The sequence below is a fragment of the Eretmochelys imbricata genome, chromosome 1 (assembly GCF_965152235.1).
Source record: "Eretmochelys imbricata isolate rEreImb1 chromosome 1, rEreImb1.hap1, whole genome shotgun sequence".
NCBI classification, from domain to species: domain Eukaryota; kingdom Metazoa; phylum Chordata; order Testudines; family Cheloniidae; genus Eretmochelys; species Eretmochelys imbricata.
In genome coordinates this window covers 176,004,919-176,029,816 of record NC_135572.1, presented here as the reverse complement: position 1 = coordinate 176,029,816, position 24,898 = coordinate 176,004,919, and the positions used below count along the sequence as shown (strand labels likewise).

Here is a 24,898-nt window from a genome sequence, read left to right as displayed (position 1 = left end):
TGCACCACTGTACTTCTAGGGCTCATTTTGCATGCAAGCCATTTGATATTACAGCTCTTTCTCCCTTCAATCACAAAATACCGCAGTGACAAACAATTCATGAGTTCCTAATGTTGCTCAGATTTTGCAGTTGTTCCTTTCTAACAGGTGAAGGCCTCTGAACTACATGTGACAGTCACATTAGTATTCAAACCCTAGAAAACAATATTGCCTTGGCATTTGTTCTGACATATTTTCTCCCACCTCTTTCCTACCTGCCACTAGATTACTTCTGAATATGAAAACCCCAGCACCATGCCATCTTAATTGTGTGCACACATCAGTTTAATTTATTTCAGCTCTGGGAAAAGCCTTTACTAGTAACTTGTTTTTTGCAGTAGCAACAGAATGAGCAAAACAAAACACTAACTGTTTACCTAAATTTTACATATTAGATCCCTTCTTCTGAGAAATGTAAAGAGCAGAGACTGTGCCTTTTTAATATTGGTAAGCACAGTATTATTCGTGCTCCCAGCACTAGTTCCTCTCAAGATACAGAATTGTACTACAACCAAGTCTCTTCAATTCATATTCTATTTAAAACACTAGTATTGAGACAGTTAATGAGGTATTACAGGTTTATTTAGTTTCTTTGAAGCCATATACCTTTATTAAGCATTGAAAAATATTTCACACATACAAAACCAACTCCATACACTAAAACCAAAATATGGAATTTCAAAAAAAAGAGGTGCTGTGCTTAAGTTTATTCTACCAGAAGATACAATCCATGCCTGATGAAATCACCTTCTTGAATTATAAAGTTGCTAAAAAGAGATGCACCATCACAATTTATTTAATGGGAAATAAATTTGTCTTTAGAAAATTTTTTTAAAACATCTGAATCATGAAATATAACCATACACAAGGCATAAATGTTGCACAGAATCATTCAAACATTTTATAAAGAGATTTGAAAAAGTACCTAAAATAGTAACTTTTGTTCAGTATAAAATTTCAATAATAAAATATTGCTCATAATAAATAAGGAATTTCATGAATACTGCTCTCCTTGTAAAGCTCTCTTGGTTGGATGCTGTTTGATCAGGCATCAGGTCGTTCGTTGTTGTTGAACAAATATTTCTGTATCACTAAGACATGACACCTGCTTCAGGGGACACTGCCAATTGTGCGTGAAAAAACTACTTCCAGAGTGAACGAAAACAACCCCCCAGTAGATTTTAACATCTAAACACTTGCATTTGTTAGAATCCAAAAGCTGTTGCATACAACTTGTTTTATTTAAGTTTGAAGAAATTTTTCCTCCCCATCATTTCCCCAAAAGCTCCTAGAAGTCGGTGCAGCTTTATTTAATGGAACTGTTATGGAAAGTTAATACTAGTAAGGACCTCATGCCATTTATATGGGGACATTTGATTTCATTCCTGCTCTTCCCACCTGTAGACATGGCAATTTGGAACAGTTCTTAAGCAGTTGCTCAATAGCAATGTGGCGGACATTGAGTTCTGAGGCCAAAGAATCCTTTTCTTGCACTTGCCGAGTCAGCTCCTCAAAAACATCTGTAAGAAGGTGGACAGTCAGGTTTAAAAGCCATTGCCTGAAGAGGTGTTAAAATTGGTTTTGGAATATGCAGTGTGATATATACAGGTGCACAATAGAGAGCATGAGTACTGGGAGAACATTCAAACATTTTTAGCTGCAATACTCCTTGGTATACAACGCCCCAGTATATTTTAACATCTAAACACTTGCATTTGTTAAATAATCCCATTTAATTTATTTGTAATTTTATTTAAAGTTAAGCTCAATGAGCTTACTTTAAAATACAGTTTAAACTCTTGCACAAATACCTTACCAGCAAATGAAGAAGCACATCTTTGAGGAGTTGTAACTGTTTATCAAGAGGTAAGTGCATTAGAAAATGTAGAAGTGTTTTTCCTGTCTCTGCTCTGGAATTCAAGCTTGTGTAGATTTCAAAATGATCATTTAAGCAAACCTAGAGTTTCATTTCAAATGACATTTTCTGCATTATAAAAAAAATCAATAAGTATTTAAAAATGATTTCTCACCCTGGATTTGCTTGAGGAGTTTTTCATTCAGTTGCTCTACCTCTTCAGGAGTCATCATATTCACTGCAACATGAACAAAACCCATCACCACCCCCACCAAAACAGGGGATAACAAAAAAGCACCTAAGATTTTTTATTTCTACCCTTGAATGTTAATAGCTGTATTAATGTGGATTTGTCAGTGTTTGAGATTTTTCTAGTATGATAATTGCGCTATAAGACAAATGTGTATTTCATACAAAAACACTTAGTTCAATGTTAAAAATCAAACATTCAATGTTATGAAGTGCCAGAATTAAAGCTGCAAGAATAGATATGCAGTCTTTAACTACATGATCACATTATGTTTTTCTAAGTGTGGGGAGGGTTAATTTTCATACTTTTAGGCACCTCCACAATTAGATGGTGAGCACGAATAGGAAGTGCTATGAAGTTTGTGATCCTGCAAAAACTGCCTCTGGCCATGACTCCTCCAAGGTAGAAAGCATCTGTCAAGAGCCATGCTGGACTACGATGTACACAAATAGCCCGATGGCAACATTTTTCAAACCTTCGGGAACTCAGAACAAAGTCAAGTATTTCTTTCTCTTGCCCAAATCCCACAAGCACCAAAGACAAACCCTGTACCACCTTAGAGCCCTTTGAAGTGCCAGAAAACTGTCAGTTTCCTATTTTCTACTCAGCTTGCTTTTCAACTGTCCATTCCATGATCGTTTTTTCCATGTCTTTCTTCCCTATGCAGCTTGACTGCCCTCAGAAGGGTTTTGAAAAGTTCTCAGGGGTGCCAAACTCTGCTTCAACTGAAGTCAATGGAAGGAGAGTGAGGCCAAAGCCTAGTATGTGTCTGGAAAAAAAAAAAAATCTCATGAGAAAGCCTCTTATGCTGTCACAAGTGCAGGGCAGACTGGGTATGGTCTGCTGCTGCTCAGATTTCCCAGGCAGCAGAGTGAAAGTGACGAACCTTGTCATTAGCACAGCTGCCCACAGGATGCTGCATAGAGGCAGCAGAAACTTGAAGATCTTAGTAAGTTTTTACTGTGCTGCAGCTTAGCATAGCCATGAGCAGGTGCACCAGAGTCGCTTACTGCAGACTTACCACCACACTGCACCCATTTACACCTAAGTTCTTGTTCAGAAGATTAAAAACATTTCTAGCACTTGTCTGAAGTAAAGTCAAAGTTAAAATCAACCTGGGATTTTTTCTTGCCCCATTTTTAGTTGCTATCTTCTGCACAGCGCCCTGCCCACGGGGCCAAGTGAGGAGGCATCAATATAGAGGGGACAAAGAGCAGGGCACATGGGGTTGCTGGGGCGTGTGTGGGGCACTCAGACTGGAATTTAGAAGGGCTAGTGGGGGAAGGGGGGGCACAGAGGTAGTGGGGTGACATTGAGCCAGAAGCTGAATGGGGGTGGGCAGGAACAAATGGGGCCAGGGTCAGAGGTGCCTGACTGAATGGAAGAGGCTAGGGGGTCAAATAGGTCTGCATGGCATGGCGAAGGCTCCCTAAATCCCTGCTTCCCAGCCCCACCCCACCAAAAAATGAACCTGTTCCATACTTCTTCCATCCATACCCAACCCCCCCACTCCCCTTCTTCAGGTTCACACTCTGGCTCCTTCATAGCAATTACTTCCCTCTCTTTCAGCTCCTCTGTTACCCCTGACTCCCCTAAGTCTTTGCACTGCAAGAAATATGTTTTTGTATGTAGTTTAAATGAATTAACAACTTTGAGTAATATGCTGGGAGTTAACTTCACTGTCCTAGTCAATATGCCTTTCAATAAGACAGGTTCCAAAGTCCAAGGGTGTTTGAAAGCTTTAGTGCATAAGGGGTACTGTATATACCTATAATCGTTACCAGTATATAATTAAGTACTTTAGGATACTTTGAGAGTGTGACTAATCTCAACTATTTTACTTTGCACATTATTTTGGTTCTATGCGAAGTTTTCTCTAGTTTCCTCGAATTCATTCTACTATTCAGGGCAATTTGGTCTCTGAATTACATATCTCAGGTACAATAATGAGAAAGTCAGTCAGTAAACTGCTAATAACCTCCACTGACACGACTGTGAGTCATTGCCATGTCTGAATTATGAAGGATAAGCAAAGAACTCTCCTCACAAGAGCTTAGGAGACACATGCTATGTGATGGTTGGGTTAAGACTAGCAGGGATATAAAGTGAACACCTCACACTGATTCACTTGGTTGTGTAGACGCCTGAAAGCTAGTTTTTATAGATGTAAAATAAACTGTTTCAGCACGTTAGACACTTATAGCTAGTATGTGGGTGAACTTAACTGTTAAAGAGACTACAGATCGTTTTACAGAATATAGACCATAGTGAGAAGTAGAAGTGTACCCACCTAATTCCCCCTCTACTTACATTCGTCCCTGCTGTAACAGGGATGTTGTCTTTGGGCATTGGCATCTGAATCACTTTTAGCTTTTTCTGTCTTCGGTGCTTGACTGCAACTAGGCCACAAAACACTCTTGCAACAGAATGTAGCTCCTGTTTCTTGCAACATATCAAGTCTGAAATCAGTAGATTCTTTTTGTTCCAAAATACTTTGAGAACAGTTTGAGATACCCCCAGAACTTCCATCTATCCATTTTGCAGAGTACCTGGGTACTTGGGAGTCAAATTGTGGAATCAGTTTTCTGTCTGTCTGATGTCTGAAGTTAAAAAGCTGGTGTTGAGAAGTTTTTGTGCTCTCAGAATCAGAATCCAAATCTTTGTTTTGTGCATACTGTATAATCCTGTTAATTTTTTTGCTCAAGATACTTTTTACTTCTGCATAGGTACTTTTGGAGAGTTTTGATCGTGGGCAGTCCTGATTTGCTATTAAATGGAATTTTTCAAAGCAGTCTCTGTGCCCCCTTAATGATCTTGTGTGTAGAAGATTGGATTTTGGTACCCCTGTAAAGACAGAAATGACATTGATTATGTAAATTGTGTGTTATTCCGTAATACCTTTAATACTTAGAAAGCAAATGCTTATGTTTTCAAGTTGAATTTGTGGTTCTATATATTGTTTCCAGGACTCTCATACAAAATGTGTTGGCAGTTTTCCACTTAAGTGGATCTGAAGACAACTAAGGCTTCAATGAGCACAAAAAGGCCACAAGCATATGCTGCATCAACACTTAAGTATCAGAGTATTAGACTTACTGTTTTTGTTTTGGAAAGATAAGGTGGGTGACGTAATATCTGTTATTGGACGAACTTCTGTTGGTGAAAGAGACAAGCTTTTGAGCTACACAAAACTCTTCTTTAAATAGTTTTTACCCTAAGGCTTGAGAAATCTTATTACCTGTTCATCTCTAATGAGTGGAAAGGCAGAGTGCTGTACATCAACTCAAAACTAAGTTTCTAGCCCTTACAGTTGCAAAGATAACCTTCCAAAGATGAAGCTTGTGCACAACAATGTATTGGCTTCACCCTGAGTCCCTCTATTGCCAGTTAGACATTCCCAAGCTGCAGCAGAATTAAATTAACAAGACTCAGGTTAGTTTTATTTCTAATTTTGAATTCTGTGCACAGCAGTGAAACTTAAGAGCGTTAGTTTCATACTGTTGCTTAGGAAAGCATGTAGTGCTGAAACGGTTTATGGGGAGAGAGGAACCAAAAACAACCAGAAAGCGAGGGAGAAAGAAGAACAATGGAGATCCTTCTCCTCCTTTTCTCTTTTCAGCAGCCAGAAGGGTCTGGTGGAGGAGAAACAAAATTTCTCACCTTCTGGGAGCTACATAGGTAAGGAGACCCTACTAGCCAGATACAGGAAAGACTGATCTTCCAAATAAGGTCCAAGGACATATTCCTACCCAGCAGCTACAGGTTGGACTTCTCACCAACATACTGCCTCAACTCTTCACTGACATCTTTCCACCCTCCATGTTTCATATCTACCATTGGCTAGTATGTGGGAGACAGGTTTTTTTTCTCAAGCTCTGGTTATCAACTCTATAGTTTTCAAAGATAACCTGCAAAAGACTTTCAAAGCAAATTCCAGTGATAAATACATACACATTTCTAGTGTAAACCAGGGAAAGGCAAATCATTTTTCTTTTCATAGCTTCCTAATATAACTTAAATATAGCAAATCTGCTTAACTCAAGAGGCAACAAGCCTTTGTTGCAAGCCATTAGATCTTTAAGCCATCAGGGAATAGAAAGGTCTGTAAGTCAAAGTTACAGCGAATACATTGCTTAAAAGCCTTCAGACTTTTGAGATTGATTTTTTCAATACCATTCCCCTCCCTCGCCTTTCTTTTCAGCATGAAATGCTGCTGATGTTATTTTATGCTTATGAAAACTTCAAGTCTCTCATATCTTTAAGTGAAATATTATACAAGTTACTGTATTTTAAGTCTCTCTCTTTGTCCAACAGTGCTACACAGAAAAGAAGCTACTAATGATTTGGATAGGGAGCAGAATGCACAATGAAGTCTGTTCCTTTTGTTGGCTTGAAAAAAAAAAACAGTCCATGCAGCAGTAACTAAGGATCCCCTGAAGGTCTTGTGCAAGAAAATGGGGAGGGAAGACAGAGAAAATATTTTATCATTAAGTTCAGAATGTAAGTTTCAGTACACAATGTCTCTACGTTTTTGCCTAGTACCCATACACTGTAACGGTTATATGGAATGTTCAGGTTAAAGAGTTACGCCAATACTTACAATATACTTCTTTGTTTCCTCCCATGAAAAACAAGGAAGTCATTAGTCGATAGAGGATGAATTTCTCGCCCCCATCCCCACAAAGTTAGTTTCTTAACTATGGTTGTTCGGGGAGTGCGGAGGATGGATGAAAGGAATTTTAAACCCACACCTCCAAACTGTTGTCCCAATTCTATTTAGATAATACTTTAAAAACAAAATAACGTCATGTGGTCTACACAAGGCTTGAAAAGTCTACCAGACACGAACCAGAGGATTTTTGACCAAGGACATCAATCCTGCAAAGTAGTTAGTGTGACTCCATCTCACACAAGAGATTCCATATTAGGCAGCAGACTCCATCAATTTGCTCACAGATGGCCACAGACTAGGTTGCATAAATGGATTTGGACACTGTCCAGAAAAAGCTATTCCTTAAAACTGCTCAAATATCTAAGTGACAGACTTATGTCCATGACATCCAGAAATCCTCACAAGAGGGCTACCATGAGAACAGTCAAACATCTACTGCAAATAGGGACAGAGTCCTTCACTCAGAAAAAGCCAGGGAATATGCTATTTTCTCTCCCAAAAGACATGGAGAGTGTGCATGTGTGGTGGTGGTGGTGGGGGTGGGGGGGAAGATGGGGGTGGAGAAGAGACCATGCTGTACCTGATCAAATTAATACAGAATACAAAATTCAAGACAGAGGCCTTAAAAATCTAGGTTGGCAGCTGCCATCTCCAAGGGCTCTGGAAGCCATCTCCACCATACATTAAAAAAGGAAATATTTTCATATTCCAATCTGATCTGTGCACTGCAGTTTCCTTTCTTTCTGGTACACCTCCAAAGATTTCCCTACCTTTCAGGTTATTCTCTGCTCTAATGTTTGTTTGTTTTTTAAACCAAAGTAAATAAATAAAATAAATAGATTAATTTTTTAAAATTAGTGGTCCAGATTGCTACACTGAAGCTGAAGCAACGAGTCTGCAATCCAGAAGCACACGCTAAATGTGAGGTCCCCAGCTCTTCAGGGGCAACACCCTTAAGCTACTGGAAAGTGGAAGGTTACTTGGAATACACCAGGATGTTGCCCAAAAATCCTTCGCGGGGGCCACATCTTTCATATCAGTTTCTCACTAGGAGGCTCCTAATAAACTTGAGATCCTCAATCTCCTCTGGCTACCGAAAGAAGGTGCAATGGGGAGGATGTCCTCTACTACAGTGTTTTCCTCAGCCTTCTGTCTTGATTTCACTTTGCTGCACTTTGGGAAAAGTGTGACCAGCAGAAGAGACTTAAGAGTTGTCTGAAGACTTAGGAAGGCAGTTGCATTGATTTATGATGGGTTTATATTCAGACAGTTATAAGGGCTAGAAGTGTTGGGTTTTTTTAAACAACTTTTCAATTGTGCAGAATGTCCTGGTCCTTAGTCAGAAGTTATGATACATGGTTTCCTCCATTCACAAGGGAAAGAACTATACCCACCAATGACTGGGTTTTTCAAACCCAGAAAGCAGGCAACTGCTGGTCATGTTTCTGCATAATGTAACTATTAAACAGCTAAGTTTCAAAAAATGAATGAGTGCGACTTCATGAAGAAATGCTGATGCCTCAATTAAAGGAGACACGACATGTTGCAATTAGAAGCAGCACTCAGAGTTTATAAAGGAAGTATATTAAAATGTTGACAGATCCACTAAGAACTCTAGAGTGTTAAATAAAGCCACATTCTGCCCTTGAATATATGGCCATTATCCCCACCAACTTCAGTGGGAGTTCCATGCATGTAATTACTGGCAGAATGTGTCAGAGGGTCAAAAGGTGCATAACTTTCTACTTGTAAAACTGAGGTTGAGAATTATGGATCTGACTCAGTGAATGCCTGGAACACTGTAAAAACACAAAACAGAGAGACAAGGGGATGCTCAGTTTATTTTTGATTCAACTGATACAAGGGAGGATTTTTAAAATACGTCTGTCAATATTTTAACTGGCATTTTCTCTTTTTTGTAAGGAATGGAACGTCTGCAAAACAGTGACAGACAATACGCACTGAGCAAAGTTTGAATTTTACTAAGATGCTATAACATTTTTTCAATGTTGGAGAGTTAATTACAACTTGCAACAAGCACTTTGAAGATGTGATTTAGTACAATGGATATTCACTGCCCCACTTCTTATCTTAAGTTTCCAACCAAAAATGTATATTAAAAAAATGTAATAATACAAGAGCTGCATCTTACTTAAACACAACCCTGGGCAAAGTATTTATTTTTATACATGTTCTGAGGTGACGTTTTAAAATCCTAATCAGTAACTCATCTATAGACTTGAGAGCCCAATAGTGTCAAATTCAGTTGTGAAAAAGGTCATGAAGTTTCTGAGGGTATGTCTACACTACAAGCACTACAGCAATGGAAGGGTTCTTTTCCATCACTGTAGTAAATCCACCCCCTTGAGAGCGGTAGCTAGGTCGATGGAAGAATTCTGCCCTTGACCTAGCTGTGTCTATTGTGGGAGTTGGGATCAGCCTAACTACTAAATCATATATGGGGATACATTCATAAATAGGGCCCTACCAAATTCAAGGCCATGAAAAATGCATCACAAACCATGAAATCTGTTCTTTTGTGGGCTTTTCCCATATACCACCGATTGGCTACCTTTGACATCCGGCCCATAAGGGAAATCCGATGGAGGGCTGGGACGGTTTGTTTACCTACAGCGTCCGCAGGCTCGGCCAATCTCAGCTCCTAATAGCTGCGGTTTGCCTTGCCAGGCCAACGGGGACTGCGGGAAGTGGCGCGGGCTGAGGGATGTGCTGGTCACCACTTCCCACAGCCCCCATTGGCCTGGCACGGCGAACTATGGCCAGTGGGAGCTGTGATTAGCTGAACCTGCGGACACTGCAGGTAAACAAACTGTCTCGGCCCGCCAGTGGATTTCCCTGATGGGCCGTGTGACAAAGGTTGCTGATCCCTGCCACATACTATACAGATTTCATGGGGGAGGCCACCATTTCTCAAACTGAGTGTCCTGACCCAAACAGAGGTTGCTGGCGGACTGCAAGGTTATTTTAGGAGGGTTGCAGTATTGCCTCCCTTACTTCTGTGCTGCCTTCAGAGCTGGGCGGCTGAAAAGCGGCAGCTGTTGGCTGGGCACCCAGCTCTGAAGGAAGCACCTTGCTAGCAGCAGTGCAGAAGTAACGGTGGCAATACCATACCATGCCGTACTTACTTCTGCGCTGCTGCTGGCAGCGGCTCTGCCTTCATAGTTGGGCTCCCAGCCAGCAGCCGCAGCTCTGTGGCCACCCGGCTCTGAAGGCAGCACCACCTCTGAAGGCAGCAGCAGTGCAGAAGGGTAGCATTACCGCAACCCCGCTACAATAATCTTGCAACCCTCCAACAACTCCTTTTTCTGTCAGGAGGACCCCCATAATTACAACACCATGAAATTTCAGATTTAAGTAGCTGAAATAATGCAATTTACAATTTTTAAAATCCTATGACCGTGAAATTGACCAAAATGGACTGTGAATTTGGTAGGGTCCTATTCATAAAGTAGTTTAGGCCGAGACAGTCACTATGCCTAATTTTCAGGGGTCTTGGATTCACAAAGCCTGATTTTGGCAACTATGCTACGTATACAATGAAGGGGGATAGATAGATGTCTTAGAATGGGATTAATAAAAGTCAGCACACTAGGTGGTTCCCCACTTAAATTACCCAATGGGAAATCCCAAGCTAAGTGTGTGCACTAAGTCCTTGGCCTGTCTCAGAGATCAGTGCCTATGTCCAGGCTGCAGGGAGGTGCCTCTATCTGCTTCAAACTCTCAGCTGCAAACACTGCTTTAGCATTAAGTTGTTTTTGTAAGAAGCTGGGGCAAAGGAGGATGACTTCCCTCATACCCTAACCTAACCACTGTGGTAAGACTTATTTGCCTGGAACGTGAGAGACCCCTGGTTCAAAACCCTCCTCTGCCTGAGGGAGAGAAGGGATTTGAACAGGGCTCTGCCACCTCTCAGGTCAGTGCCCTTGTTACTGGTCTACGGGATAGTCTGAAGTGGGGCTCCTTCAGTCTCCCCTGCTGAAGCTGTTCCACTGTAGATATACAATTAAAAAAAAAAAATCACTGGAGCAGGGGAACTGGTTCCTGGGTCTCGCTCTTTCCAAGTGAGTGCTCAAGCCACTAGGGTACAGAGTCTCTCATGCTTGCTCCCCCACCGTGATCCCCTCCCCAGCCAAAAGTATTTACCCTCTGGAATAGCTCAATATTGGGCCAGAGAGTGCACATAAGCATGAGAACGACCCTAGTCCCATCATTTTATGTAGTCAATTGAGTCAGGCTACTGCAACAACCTTCCAGGCCAATAACTTTACTATTCCAACAAATACAATTTTATGCATTATTTATTTTCTTGCTCTGGACTTCAAATAACTATCACACTGACCAAATGTATCTATTCTGTGTCAGAGTATGATATTAGAAGTTGTGAGCTTCAGACATAATTGTTATATAAGCAGAAATTAAACAGAAGAGAAGAACTCAAGGCCATGTTCTGCACTATGTCAGTTGTGCAGCCACATAATTTTAAACCATATGATCATTTCTGTAATAAATTACAGAACTGTTTGTTTTTTGCAAGCACAATGTAGTCTATGAAAAAGCCAAAGAGGGCCAAAATTTAAATTTCTTATGTCAGTTAATTTTTTTTTTTAAATTTGGAATTTGAAGTAGTCTTTATACAACAAAACAGCAAAAAAAGGGTGCACAAATCATTTGTAGGTCACCTTTAAGCTATCATGAAAGCTTTGCATTCCAAGATTTCACACATCCACACTACCAATCTTACTACATGATTTTGGTGCAATAGTTTCTAACTACCTTTTTAATGAGTTAAGTGATAAGTAGTGCTTTCCTCCACAGCAGCTCTGTCTAAGGTCTAGAACTGATGTTCTTTAACATTTTGGACTGAAAACTCAGAACTTACAATTGCCAGCCCAACACAGGCTAACAGATACTCATCCAGAATCAGACCTACAGAAAAAAGTACTCTCCATGCAATAGATATTGTAGTCCAAAACATTGCCCATCTGCTTTATATGGTAACTGGAATGCCACTCTTGGAAACACACACACCACACAGAGTCTTAAGATTTATTTTTTCCTTTTATTGGTATTTCATCAAAAACTTTTTGCAAACTGAAGAATACCATGGACCAAGCAGCTTAGTCAGTTTTATCAAGAAAACAGGTATTCAGTCCTGGTAGCAATTAAATTAGTTCTTCCTCCACCCTATGGAAACGGGCAAATAAGCAAGCAAAGCAAAGCTCATCAAGGTTATGGTAAATTACAGCATAAGTTTATCTTACAATGATACAATATTCACTAGCCAACTTTGAACCAGAGCTTCCCTGGCTAACCTTGTCCCAGGGTTTCTTTATTATACTGTTTAAAATATTGGTCCTTGTGCCTCAAAATTCCCACATGGTAGCCTGCTGCACCTGTGCTCCCAGCATGACTTGGCTAATTTGGATAGTCTAGTCTTTAATAGCCAGGTATGCATCAATAGTTGCTTTTACGGGTATATGTATACACTTGCCCATTTGCCCTTTCCCCAGTTTTCTGGGAAGGAAGCAATGCTGCAGCAATTAACACAAAGAATACTAGTAGCCAAACACCATGCTATTACACAAGTATAATTCATTACATTGAACATTTAAAAACAGCCAAAAATGGATGAGAACTTAAAACCAAGGCAATAACAGACCACAAGCCCCTGTGATGATTAAATTTGGTGATATTCTAAATAAAAAAGAGCTCTCAGCCATGTTTGTAGGTATTTTGATCACTTCACCTGGGGGGGTGAGGAATAGTCATCCAAAATTCAAAGTACATAAGATTAAATCCACTCAACAGGTGCAAATGCTGAACACACCACAGGATGCTCTTGAACACCAAGACTATTTCACATGCCTACATGACCAACTTGCAGTGATCAGCAGCCCGTTTTGCTTAACTTCTGTTGCATTTTACTTTGTTAGGTAGCTGTTAAGACACTTTGGTCTTTCCACCCTATCAATTTAAATTAAAATGTAACAGAAAAAGCTACTGCCATTACCTTCAGATCCCAGCAAGCGTCTAATGGGACTTCTCAGTTCTAATTGCTTTTACAACTGTGAACATCAATTAATTTTATCAGTAGCTGGAAAGGAAGGAACTTTTTAGTCATAAAATGCACTTTTCGGATACATGAATGCTATAAAGCGTACTAAACCGGTTAATGAAGGTTTGTGTTGCAATATTACTTAATTAAAATGTTCACTATAAGGCTACTAAGTTTGGCACTCTCCTCTACTGGAAAATTAAATGTACAGGTGTAAATTAAAAATGATAATCCAGTTAAAATCAATTTAAAGATGTCCATACACTTAAAGTGCATTACTTTAATGGAGTCTGTATGAAAGCACCTTGTTAGTTAAAATTTAATACTCCTGGGGGAATTCTGCACCACTGTGTGTGTGCAGAATTAGCGTTCCCTGCAGATTTCTTTGATTCCCTGCAGAAAAATGACTTTCTGACAGGGAAGCTGCAAGAGCAGTCACGCACCACTCCCTAGAAGTGCAGGTACATTGTTTCGGGTTCCTCCCCTGCTTCCTGGCCCCATCACTCTTCAGCTCGTGGGGGGGGGGGGGAAGAGGGGGATCACTATGTGGCGAGCTGCTCCCTCATCTGCCCAACTCCCATGCATCTGGGCTTCTCATACCCAGACACCCATGCCAAGCCTTACCCCGTATACCCAGAACCCACCCTAGCCCTCCATACCTGAACCCCACTCCACTGAACTCAATCCCTGCATCTGGAGCCCCCCTGCATCTAGACCCCCTGCCTCTGGACCCCACACCCCTGCACCCAGACCACCCCCCACTGAGCTCCCTGCACTCAACCCCCCACACACACACTGATAATCCCCACTGCACATGCACCAGCCTCAGCCCCCACATCCAGACCCCCAACTAGTTGCACCCAGACCTCCACCCCAACACACACCATTCCCCCAGCATCCAGACTCTCCCGCTGAGCCCCCTACACCCAGACCCCTCTGCTGAGCCCTAAACACCTTCACCTGGAACCCCCTGCAGAGTCCCACTGCCCCTGCACCTGGAACCCCCCCAGCAAGCCTCGGTGCATCCAGATTCCCTGCTACTCAGACCCCCCGCTGAGCTGCCTGCACCCAGACTGTCCCACATAGAACCTTCTCACCCCACACTGAGTCCCTTCATACTTGGATCCTGCCTGCCCCACACATGGTGCGCCTTGCACACAGGGGAAGGCCCCCAGGGTGTTTTTGGGGCAGGTCCAGGCCTTGTGCTATGTCGGGGTTGGATGCAGCCTCACCGCTGAGTCTGTGTCCCAGGGATGGGTGGTGGGGAGGCTGCAGGGAGATCTCACACCATCGTGCAGCCAGTGGCCTATGCTCCTCACTGCCATGCTGGAGCCTCTGCATTTATTTATTGACAAATAAAACTTGCAGAATTTTAAAATATTGTGCACTGATTTTTTTATTTTTTGGTGCAGAATGCCCTCAGGAATATTAAACTGATGCAGTTTAGTGTGTAGACCAGGCCTAAGATCTAAAGAGCAGCGGAAGGGAGTATAAGACTCTGCTATCTGGGTATAGTGCTGGTGCCTGTCCTATCCCCAACTTCTATTAATTCAGGATTTTGGGGTGGGGTTACTTATCCACAAAAGTGTAGGAAGGAGGGAAACTGCGTTCCATGGTCTTCTGGATCCGCTGGGCCAGTGCTGGGAAACCTGTGTTACCATCCTATTAATCCAGTACTTTGGAGCACCAAATCCTTCCTACCTGGCCTATTAGGTGGCTTTAGGCACTCTTGGTGCTTTTCCTTTCTGTCCACAGCTGTTGAGATGCTTCAGTCACTTAACAGTTGGTCTGATTCTGCCTTCCCTGGGAGATCCAGCCCTAGTTATGACATCCATGGAATACCAACTTATACTGAACTTAAATCAATGTAGCATTGCGCGGTGTGAACATAACACTTGAAATGTTATGTCATGTTAAACTGGTTTAACTACATTAATGTAACTATCCCCATGTAGCTTAAACAACAACTAATGTGTTGAGGCCAAAAGCCAGCCATTACTCAATCTCTAGTTTTCCTGGGCTGGTGGTGAAGTTGTAAGTAAAGTGCATAAAATTCTTTTAAACATAAAAGAAAGACAATGACTACAGCTTCCTAAAAATGTGAGACTGCATAGCCTTGGATAGCGGTTCAGGTCAATAGTGACCGAAAGCAGTTGTTATCCAACGTGGCCTGTAGTGATCTGGTCTGTCCTGAGTTTGAGACCCCCTGAACTAATGACCACGAGGGCCACATGAGGACTAGTATATTGGCCCGAGGGCCACACCACCGACCACCCCCGCCCTGCTGCCTCTGCCGCGCCCCCAGTCCACCCTTCCACGAGGCCCTGCCTCTTCCCACCCCTTCCCTGCCCCCATTCCAACCCCTTCCCTGAAATCCCTACCCTAACTCCACCCCCTCCTGCTCCCAGGGGGTGCACGGTGCATCGGGAGCTCAGGGCAGGGGGCCGGGGTGCAGGGGGTCAGGGTGCGGCAGGGGGCTCAGGCCAGGTGGTTGGGGTGCAGGAGGGGTGTGGGATGCAGCAGGGAGCACAGGGCAGGGGGGTTCGGCTGCAGGAGGGGTTCGGGGGGTGGCTCCGGCCCGGCACACACCAGGGGCAGGGCAGGCTCCCTCCCTGCCTGCCTGCCCCCCACGCCGTTCCAGGAAGCGGCCAGAACCTGGGGCGGGGCCCCAGGGGTCTGTGTGTTGCCCTGGCCGCTCCTGCAGGTACCTCCCCGTAGCCAATGGGAGCTTTGGCGGAGGTACCTGGAGGAGCAGCCAGGGCAACACACATAAACCCGGGCCTCCAACCCTGGTACCGGCTGCTTCCCGGAGTGGTGCGTGCTGGGCCGGAGCTGCTTTAGGTAAATGCTGGGGGAGCTGCGGGGAGCTGGCGGGGCCGCAGAAAATAACCCTGCGGGCCGTGTGTTTGAGACCTCTGGTTTAGTTCCAGTGGAATAGAGTCCACATTGAAGACTACCATGATAATTAGTCTTTGCAGACACGACCAAAAAAAAAAAAAAGAATAGCAACTGAACTACTTTAACCCCTACTTGGAGTCTTCCGTAGGAGGAGAAAAAACTGGCGAGAGTGGATGATGGAAACTTTCACTGCACATGTTCTGCCGTTAAGTAACAAATTTCAGTCAGATTTTAGATTTTATCATGTAATATAGTATAGCTTTTATTTAAGACATTTTAGATGTTTAATAATAGACTTGTCAAATGTTTTCAATAATTCTGCATTAACACGGTTTTAAGTTAGTATGTCTTGGAACAGTTATTTTCCCTTCTGCCAAACACATTAAGTGATAGGAGCATGCAAGCAAGGTAGTCCAGTGTAAGAAGTAAAAGCTTTTTTGAATTACACCAGAACCAACACACCTTGATCTATTTTTGTATTGCATGTCTTAAAAAAAAGAGAGACATCCAACTTTTGGAGGAAAAATGCTGGAAGAGACCTTTACTGCCAAGTCTGAGCTCTTAATAAGCGCATGCAGATGTCTTAAGCTTCCGATATTAGAGCATCCGTCAGAGAGGCAAAGCAGAGCTCAGTAGTAAAGCAGAGTCTCCAAACTAGTTTACAGAGGATGTGTCTGTCTGGATGAGAAGCAACTCAGATCATGCAAGGTTTCTGCTAAAATTAAAGATCCAGGCTAGCTAATGGGTAATACTGAAAACGGTTCAGTTAGTCTCCCTTCCTACGCCACAACCAACACGAAATTACAAGGGGGGAGGGGAGGGAAGAAAGAGTCTGTAGAACCGAGATACATCATGAGATTTCCTGGCTTACTTAAGCAATCTAACCCTTATAAATTAGAAACAGGAAATGCATTTTAAGCAACAAATCTTTTCATGTTTCCTGTAGTTGTGAAAAAGCCACTAAATTATGTGTGTGTGGTTGAGCTGTTGGTTTTTTCTTCTTTTTAAAGCCATAGAAGAGTTGACATGCAAGGATATACACGAACAAAATTGACCTTTTAAGTTTTTGTAGACTTTGTTCAGCATAACTAACATGTTACATGGTTTAAAGAGTTATCAGATGTCTATTCTGAACTAAGTGTTAAGGGACACAATCAGTTACTTTAGGCACAATTCAGAATTCGCAAAAAAACATTTTTTAAATTAAAAATGATTTATATTTAGGTAAATACACCTTCTTTCCCCCAAAGAAGAGGTTTGGATACAAAGATTCCCTTACAGTGCAGATTAACACATAATAACTAAAAAGTGAATCTGACTACACAAACTGAGCAAAGTGTAAGGCAGGTGAACAAATGATGTAAGATTATATTAAAATGGAAATAATGTTTGAAGTTTACTAATACTTTAGCACAAGTATAGAAAAAATTTAAGATGTGATTTAATCCAAGTTTTTCTTTAAATAATGATAGTTTATAACCCTCCTTCCTCCAAAGAAATTATATAGGTAGGTATCAGGAAACAGGGAGAATCAAAGCTGCAACTGTAATATTTTGCATATGTTATGTGTCTATTCCTGTGTCTTCTGTCTTTTGGCTCAACCCTGCCAAGAGCTCAGATCAGGTGGACTTCAGAACCTAGGTGGATCCCTACTGATTTAGACTGCAAGCTTTTCAGGAGAGTGACCATGGATGAAATCCTGGTTCCACTGAAGTCAATGGCAAAACTCCCCTTGCCTTCATATGCATTTATACAGCACCTAGTCAATGATATGAGCCTGATTTGGTCCTTATTGTATTAACTCAATACAAATATTGATCAACAGTATAAACACAGCATGCATTTATATTTCACTCAAAGGCTAAAATCCCTACTGGTTCAAAGGAATTCTTTTAAATGAGCAAAAATGCTATTTAATATGATTGGGGAAGGGTGTAGAGGGTAACCTGTCTGCTCACTCACAAAAGGTTCTGAACGAGACATTTGAATTTTGAGTATAGATATCCTTGTGATTACATACTGCCATCTGAGCTAATGTCCAAACATGCTAATAAACATTTAACTCCTAAAAACAGCCTCAGAAAAGCAGAAGTTGAAACATACTGAAACCCTAACACCAATCCAGGAAACAACCTAATGACAGACTGGAACATTCCCAACCTAAGAGCTAGATGAAAAACTACATTTTTAATTCTACTTAAGTAAGGCCCAAAGGATGTAGTTAGTCATTATCCATACAAATGAACTTCTACAGTTGTTTGGAATCTCACTGAAGTTAGAGGGGCTCTGCATGGGTATAATATTCCATCCACACTAACCAACTGAAAGATCATGGTTTATGGTTAATTAAGAAGTCAGCCTAACTATCTGTACTTTCTACAATATTTAATCTACATACATTTGAAGTTCTACAATCTTTCTGGTTTTCTTATTGTTTTAAATCTCAGGCCAAATAAGTTTAGTTTTGCTTAAGATGTGTGAAATTGGTACAGGCAGTTTTAGGAAAAAATGCTGTCAAATACTCCCCAGGGAAGAAAACAGAACTCTGACCTTAAAGGAGACCAAGTCAAGAGAGAAAGCTTGGGTCCTTTGTGAAATATGAGGGAAATGAAAACTCATTTCCAGAAAATGTTGAAGGGAAGCTGACACAGGCTACTGGGGGCACTGGAAATGCTTATTACCTTGGAAAGATACTAAGCACAGTTACATGTATTGAAAGTTTGTTTTAAAATACAAATAGCTTCTTTATTTTACTGAGAGGGAACAGTTTGTTTATAGGCAAACTGCTTATCTAAATATAAATTCAGATATTAAGTTAAACCAAACATCATATACAATAGTTAGAACAAATATCTCTTTCCTAGCTATCAGTTTCATTTCTGAAGAACTGCAAAAGTGCTTGCTTACTTCCCATCGGAATAGCTGGCACTCACCAATAGAAAAGACACCCAATAAACTAAGTGTTTGCAAGTTTAACAGTCTGAGTGCCTGACGCCATACAGTTCAAATAAAAAGCAGCAACTATAAATTTTAAATAGCCATGACATTTCTGACATACTGCATCTCATAATTTATAACTATTCAGTGCAAGACAATTAGCAATTACAAATGATTGCTGATTTCTTGTGCAAGAAGTGACTGATGACAGAATGATAGAAATGTAAAGCTAGTAAGAAAATTCCTGATGCATTTTGCTTTATAAAAGTGTGTGGATTACCCAATGTGGTCCCCTCCCAAGTCTTGAATAACTGAAGACCACTACTACTTGTCTACATGCCAAATAGTAAACTGTTCTGCAAGTCAAAGGTCTATGAAGTGTTAGTGAAAGTAACACTTCAAGGTAGAAAAGATCTAGTGATCAGGGCTCTACGCCAGGACTCAGGATACCAGGATTCATTTTCTGGCTCAGCCACAGACTTTTAGTGAGACTTCAGAAAAATCACTTATTTTACTTCGTGCCTTGGTTCAGTTTCCCCTCTGTAAACGTGTACAGTACTTCCCAAATTCATTGGGGCATACTGAGGGCAAAAGGCAGTATTTATGAAGTCCTCAGATTCTATGGCGATAAGGGCATCAATGCTTAAATGTTTCTAGATTGATAAGTATATGAACCTAAACACATCACATTTACCTTAAACAAAAAATAGTTTTAAGTAGCTAGTTCTTTACGCTTTTTGTAAAACAAATCTTAAAAATAAAGCCTATATAACAAAGACTTTTGTGCAGTAATATTAGTACCTCTAATACTATTCAAAATTACCAGAAATAAATGCATTTTGTTGCAATCATATTAAATCTGAGATTTTTATAAAGCTATATTTATCCATTACTGTCTCAGATTCAAGCTCACCTGCTCAAAACAAAGCACAGAGAGACAAATACATACAGTAATCTCACAATAAAAGCAGAAATATTTTTATATCAAGGCTCCTATCAGCAAGAAGCAAGTGTCTGAATGTCAAAGTCAAAGTCATGCACAGCCGTTACACTGCAACAAGAGCATTTAACTGCAAATAAAAGTATAGTATTTGGTGGATTATGGCACCAGGTTTTCTTTAATCCTAAAATGTAGGTGGTGGCATTAAAATATAATCAGAAAGAGAAATCTGTAAGTCTATCAGTTATTTTAAAAACTATGAAAAAAAAAATCCAAGTTTTAAAGTACACTGACAATATCCCTTAATTCAAAGCAACTGTCCAGTTTCACTATCAAAAGATGAAGCTATAGTAGGAAGCCCTTTCTACATAAAAAGGGAAGGCAGATGGTGCAGTACTACTGAGGTATTAAACACAAGTGCTTGCTCGATTAAGATGTGTACTACCTTTTTAACTGAATGAGTGACAAAGTTTAAGGCTGTTTTATTTTAATTTTTACCAAAATGAGTTGAGAGCACATGAAAGTGACACAGACTGACCAATATATTTTCTGGCTTCTGTGAGACACGAGTACAGCTACCATTCTTTAGCATTATGTATGCATTAAGTGAGCTGTAGCTCACGAAAGCTTATGCTCAAACAAATTTGTTAGTCTCTAAGATGCCACAAGTCCTCCTTTTCTTTTTGCGGATACAGACTAACACAGCTGCTACTCTGAAACCTGTCATTAAAACTTCAGTTAGAACTGAAACAGAGCATATTTTTATAATTATAGACAGCAAGCATTCACATCAGTTTCACTCTTCAGGCATTTAATAAAGCTTGAGGAACAGCAAAGGCATTGGAGACCTTGACCTCAACTTCAACAGTGCTCCCTGACCCTCCCAAAAAACCCTCTAAGGCCTTTGCAAGCTTGGTCAAAAACTCAATGGCATTTCTTTGTAATGTGGTAACTTTTGAATGCAGCATCTGACCAATTCCAATATTTCAGGGAATGTTCTATGCAGACTGGAACCAGACTGATTTGGGATAAACTGCAAGACCAATGGGGAACACATGAAGCTGCTGCCAGCTCTTAAGCAAATCTCCAATCACCTCTGCAACTGTCTATAAATTTTTAAAAAACCTGGTTGATAGCATCCATCAATGTCTTCCAACATAACAATACTCTATCTCATCTCTGCTCAGCATCCCAATAGTTTAACACAGCGGTTCCCAAACTTGTTCCATCGCTTGGTCAGGGAAAGCTCCTGGCGGGCCGGGCTGGTTTGTTTACCTGCCGCGTCCACAGGTTCGGCCGATCGCGGCTCCCAGTTGCCGCGGTTTGCTGCTCCAGACCAATGGGAGCTGCTGGAAGTGGCGCAGGCTGAGAGACTTATCACCCAGAAAGAAATAAGAAGGGTAGGAAGGAGGGGAATGGGTGCGTATGGAGGCGTGTGCACACAGTCCTTCAGGAGTGGAGAACAGGGACCCAGGTATGGGGCAGCAGAAAGTGCCCCTCGCATGGGGAAAGTGGGAAAATGAGCGTTTATTACATAAAGCTCTTGCTACCTAGGTAGGAGGAAATGGGAAGCAAGACACCTCCCATTGTGGGGAGAATGGGAAACACAAAGAATCTCTAGTCGGGGGCAGGGAGGGGAGACTGGAGAGGTGCAGGGAGTCCCTGAAAGAGAGACCAGGAGTATGGCACACTGGGATTTTTGGCCTACACAAGCTATGAAGTTTGTGATCCTCCACCCCTCCTTCATGTTAAATGCAATCAATTAGTTCTTTCCTATATCAGAAAGAAAGATATAGGACGAGATGCTACTACTTAGAACAGCACGAAGGACACACTAACTTCATACATTCCATACCAATTAACTTGTTCTCTTTCAGTCGCCCATAATCAATGCAGGCCAGATCTACATTAGGCTTCTGCTGGCATAGCTATATTGGTAAGCAGCGTGGACTGCTGTGATCCCTGACCAACATTGCTGTGCCAGCAAAAGCCCACACTGTAGAAGCAGCTTTACTGGAAAATCTGCACTTTTACAGGCATAGCGTGTTTCACTCTTTGGGGGTTGTTTTATTATACCGGTACTAAGCACACTTTTGCCAGTACAGCTGCATCCAGACGAGGAGCACTTCACCAGCATCATATATTGGTATTCTTATACTAGTAAAGCACTCCTAATGTAGGCATGGCCTGGGATCACCCCTGCTAAAATACTTCTGGGATGGGTAGATCTATCCATTATATAATCAGACTGGATTACTTTTGTTTGCTGCCAGACTCAGACATGTGATACTACAAAGCATTTATGGTGTATCAAAATGGAAAAGTTCTAATTTGCAGCACTCTCTTTTGTGGTGCAATTTAATTCACACACAGATGAATACAATAAAGTAAAACTTGACACTTTAAAACAAAGCTGTTCAGGTCACAAAAACATCCACATACGTGGACCCTTGAAGCTGCAGGCACTGTCCCTGCCCTCAATATGGTTGTTTAGATTATTCCTATAAAAACTGATGTTTTAACCTATCAGGAAATGTGTTGTGCTTACACTTTACAATCTGATAATTATATAATTACATTAGTTTATTTGTAAACTCTTGGGGGCACAGAGTGCTTTCTGAAGTAAGTTTCTGTACAGTGCCAAACACATAAGATGGAAGAAATACTATTGCAATGGTTTGGACACCTGTCAGCAATGAATTTGGAAAGGATATCATACATGGTGATACATACCAGAGGACAAGAACTAGAAATAGATGAAGACCAAAGGTGTGTTGGACAGACATAGTGAATGACATAGAACAAAAAGGTTTAAAGATGAACAAAGCCACAACAAGACAGGTATTGGTGGAAAGACTTAATGCAGCCCAATCACTGCTGCTGAGCTGATGGACAGGAATCAAAGAAAATCAAAAGAACAGAAGACCGGGCTTAGCATAGGCAGCCACCTATCTCTGACTGGGAACTTCAGGCGCTACCACAGTACAAATATACTTTTCCAAAATAAATAGAAAAACATCCATTACACAATTTCTCTTGGTATTTTGAAAAGCATTTCCTGTAATTAGATACTATCTATCACTACAAGTATACAACATTATTTGGAAAAGGTGATTGTCTACTTTTTTGTAAATTTTTGCTTATCCAAAAGCCCAGCCAAGCTGATTTTTATAGTACATAAAGAAATCTAACTGAAACATGAAAGAAGAGGTAATAATGAAAGTCATCTACTCAGGAAGAAGTTATTTAGAATAGCAAAACTACGTTAAATATTCAGGATTTTGAAGACTTGAGGAAGAATATCCATAAAATTATCACACTGTTACTCAGAAATAGTGTTAAAATTATGCATTACTACAAATTTGTTTTTAACTATTTATACACCAACAGCTACAGACAAGAGTTTGTCTCTCATTGGCTTCAAGCCACCAAGTCACTTCCCTTTTTTAAATTTTGTGTTAGAACCTTCTTTTTCTCTTTAACTCAATGCAAGGTATTCTGGGACATTTAGAATGAAGTACACTATTAAGCTAAGTTGTACTGATTTCTTACCTTCAATGTTTAGCTCAAAACAGACGTGGCAAAATGACAGTGTTTCTTTTTCTGTTCCCAGTTTACACACACTGCAAACATTATCATCATTCAAGTCAATGTTAACAAACTGCTCTTCATTCATAGTGCCCCTAGGAGAAAGGCAAAGGTGATAATGTTATTTTATAACATTATACTATCCTTTTGTCAAAACGAGGAAGCAAGATATATATTCTGCATTTCTTGATAACAAAACCCAATATTCAGTCAATATGCATCCACATTTACTACAGAAACCGGTGGTTCCTGAAAGCGCTTTGAGTTCTGGACACAGATGCACAAGAGAAAATAAAGGCTACAAACTCATTTATGCAGTATTATTATTTTATTCATCAGCGCATAATTTCTGAAAGCAATACAAGCAATCAGATGCCTCCCCCCTTTCATATCTGACGTGATCACATCATCTTAAGAACAAGAAAACACGGGGAAGGACTAAAGAGGCTTCTATATGCGCTCTGTTAACTCCACTGCATAAATATTTTAATGCAACGAGAGACGTTTGCCTAAACCACGTCCTCCTTGGTAATTCTCCAGTCAGACATTAGACAACAACAAAGCTTGTCTACGACACGCTCGACGGTCTTTCCCCGGCCCCCGCCCGCGGACAATTAGCGGCGACTGACGGCGCAGCGAGTTACGGCAGCGCTGCCCGGGCAGCGGCGGCAGCCGGGAGCCTGCCGGGACGGAGACTATCCCGAGCCCCGTCGCGGACGGCGGGGGGACGCGGACACGTGGGCCGGGGCGCTGGGGGCAGCACCGGCGGGCGAGGCGGGGATGACGCGACCCCGCACCGCCGCCAAGCGAGCGGCACGGGGCGCGGCCGGCTCCCAGAGCAGAGCCACTGGGGCCCGGGCTGGACTCGCGGGCGCGGCCGAGCAACGGGGCCGAACCCTCCGCCCGCCCAGCGCGGCCGGGACGGACACAGGCGGAGCCCGGCGGCAGCGGCAGCAGCGCCGCCGCCCCCCGGCCCAGGGACCCCCCCCCGCGCCGGCCCCTCACCACAGACCCCGACTCCCGCGGCAGGCAGAGCCCCTCACCGCTGCGTCGCTGCCCGCGTCTCCCGGGCCGCCGGCTCCCCAGCCCCGCTTCCCTGTGGCTAGCGGCGGCCGGGCGGGCTCCTCGAGGCCCTCGCCCGCGCGCTTCCGGAAGAGACCATCGCGCTACAGGGAAAGGGGGAGGGGGAAGGTTCGATGACCGTGGTCCCGGCCCTCTAGCCGCCTCCCGTCACGCCCGCCCCGCGCCGGGGCCCGCGGAGGCTCGGGGTAAGTGAGGGGACGGAGAGCGCCTCCAGCCCCTTCCCTCCCCGCGCACGCCGGTCAGGTGGAATGGTGAACCACCCTCCGCATGTGCAGCACTTGGACTCGCCCAGCGCATTGTGACGCTGGTTCCCACACACCGGAGAAAGGAGGACGAGCGCAAACTGTCTGACTCTTGACTGTAGCACGGTCGGTGTGGGTGCTATGACTGGCCCAGGGTAACCTTAACTCTGCCCTCCCCAATGCACGCTGGTAACATGGCTTCCGTTTGTAGAGCTGGCAGCCTTTTGTTCCCAGAGTTGCCTGTGTCTTACGCACATCACATCTCCCTTCACTTTAGCGAACTAGCCCTTGTTGAAGTTGCAGGAAAAGTCATGCATT

General features: G+C 42.3%; 1 protein-coding gene across 3 annotated transcripts; it reads right to left on the bottom strand.

The window, feature by feature from the left end:
* Nucleotides 1-603: 603 nt before the first annotated feature.
* Nucleotides 604-24,473, bottom strand: C1H21orf91 (chromosome 1 C21orf91 homolog). Of its 3 annotated transcripts, none has more exons than XM_077819854.1 (5): nt 24,299-24,452; nt 23,220-23,350; nt 4,455-4,988; nt 2,070-2,132; nt 604-1,559 (listed from the first exon to the last, which is right to left on the bottom strand). In XM_077819854.1, the coding sequence occupies exons 2-5, from the start codon at nt 23,341-23,343 to the stop codon at nt 1,399-1,401; spliced, it is 882 nt and encodes a 293-aa protein (XP_077675980.1). In that variant the 5' UTR covers nt 23,344-23,350; nt 24,299-24,452; the 3' UTR covers nt 604-1,398. The 3 variants fall into 3 exon arrangements, with proteins under 3 accessions (XP_077675980.1, XP_077675988.1, XP_077675996.1); XM_077819862.1 differs by lacking the exon at nt 24,299-24,452 and adding an exon at nt 24,261-24,279; XM_077819870.1 differs by lacking the exons at nt 604-1,559; nt 2,070-2,132 and adding an exon at nt 2,700-2,913 and having other exon boundaries at nt 24,299-24,473.
* Nucleotides 24,474-24,898: the final 425 nt, after the last annotated feature.